The following is an 899-nucleotide window of genomic DNA, read 5'->3' as shown; positions in this document are numbered from 1 at the left end:
TCCAGAAGGGAGGGGCCCACCCTGCCGCCCCCCCGCCTCCCCGCAGCCCCCCGCCATCCCGCCAGCGCCTGCTGCCCCGCTGCGGCAGCCACCCCAGGAGGAGGAGGAGGAGGATGCCAACAGCTATGACTCTGATGAAGGCAGTATGTACCGGGGCGCCCGGCCAGAGGGGAGGGAGCGGTTTCTTTGGGAGACTGGGAATTTTGAGGAGGTGGTTGCTGCGGGACCGTGCCTGGCACCGTAAGGTCGTGGTTTCTGGTAGGGATTCCTGGGGGAATGCTGCTCCCCCGCAGGGCTCGGAGCCGGGGCAGGGTCTCGCAGGCTGTCCCTGCTCAGTCATTTTGGCACAGCTCATGGATCTTCAGTTGGTTTTGCACTAAATTGCTGAGCTCTGGCACGCGATGGCTTAGGCTCTGTGCTCACACAATCTTCCCTTTCCCAAATCCGAGTCCTGAAGGCACTGCCTCTTTCCATCGGAGCGTCCTTCGTTGCAAGCAACACCACCGGACCCGTCTGTAGGACAGGCTCGGTGGCTTCAGTGCCTTTACTCCGTGAGATCTCGATGTTGAGCCATTTGCTCCCCTAACGAGGGGAGTTTGCTGCGTGAGGGTCAGCGTCCGTGGCAGGGCGGTGCCTGTCCAGCCTGTTCCCACCCAGGATGGGAAGAGCTGCTCCAGGCCAGGAGCAGGCGCGGAAATCATGCTTGGATAGGAGCGGAATCACAGAATCCCAGACTGGCAAGGGTTGGAAGCGACCTTGGGAGCTCACCCAGTCCCACCCCCCTGCTCAAGCAGGCTCACCCAGAGCAGGGGGCACAGGACAGCGTCCAGGCAGGGATTAAATATCTCCAGAGAAGTAGACTCCACAGCCCCCCTGGGCAGCCTGGGCCAGGGCTCGGG

General features: G+C 62.6%; 1 protein-coding gene across 1 annotated transcript in view; it reads left to right on the top strand.

Annotated features, from left to right (window-relative positions):
* RPH3A (rabphilin 3A) overlaps positions 1-899 on the top strand; it is a 25,990-nt gene that overhangs the window by 17,708 nt on the left and 7,383 nt on the right. Inside the window, 1 exon segment of the mRNA XM_009636199.1 lies at positions 6-143. Coding sequence (XP_009634494.1) covers positions 6-143 — 138 coding nt within the window.

The sequence above is a fragment of the Egretta garzetta genome, unplaced genomic scaffold, assembly GCF_000687185.1.
Source record: "Egretta garzetta isolate BGI_Z169 unplaced genomic scaffold, ASM68718v1 scaffold330, whole genome shotgun sequence".
Classification (NCBI taxonomy): Eukaryota; Metazoa; Chordata; class Aves; order Pelecaniformes; family Ardeidae; genus Egretta; species Egretta garzetta.
This window is presented reverse-complemented; position numbering and strand designations above follow the sequence as displayed.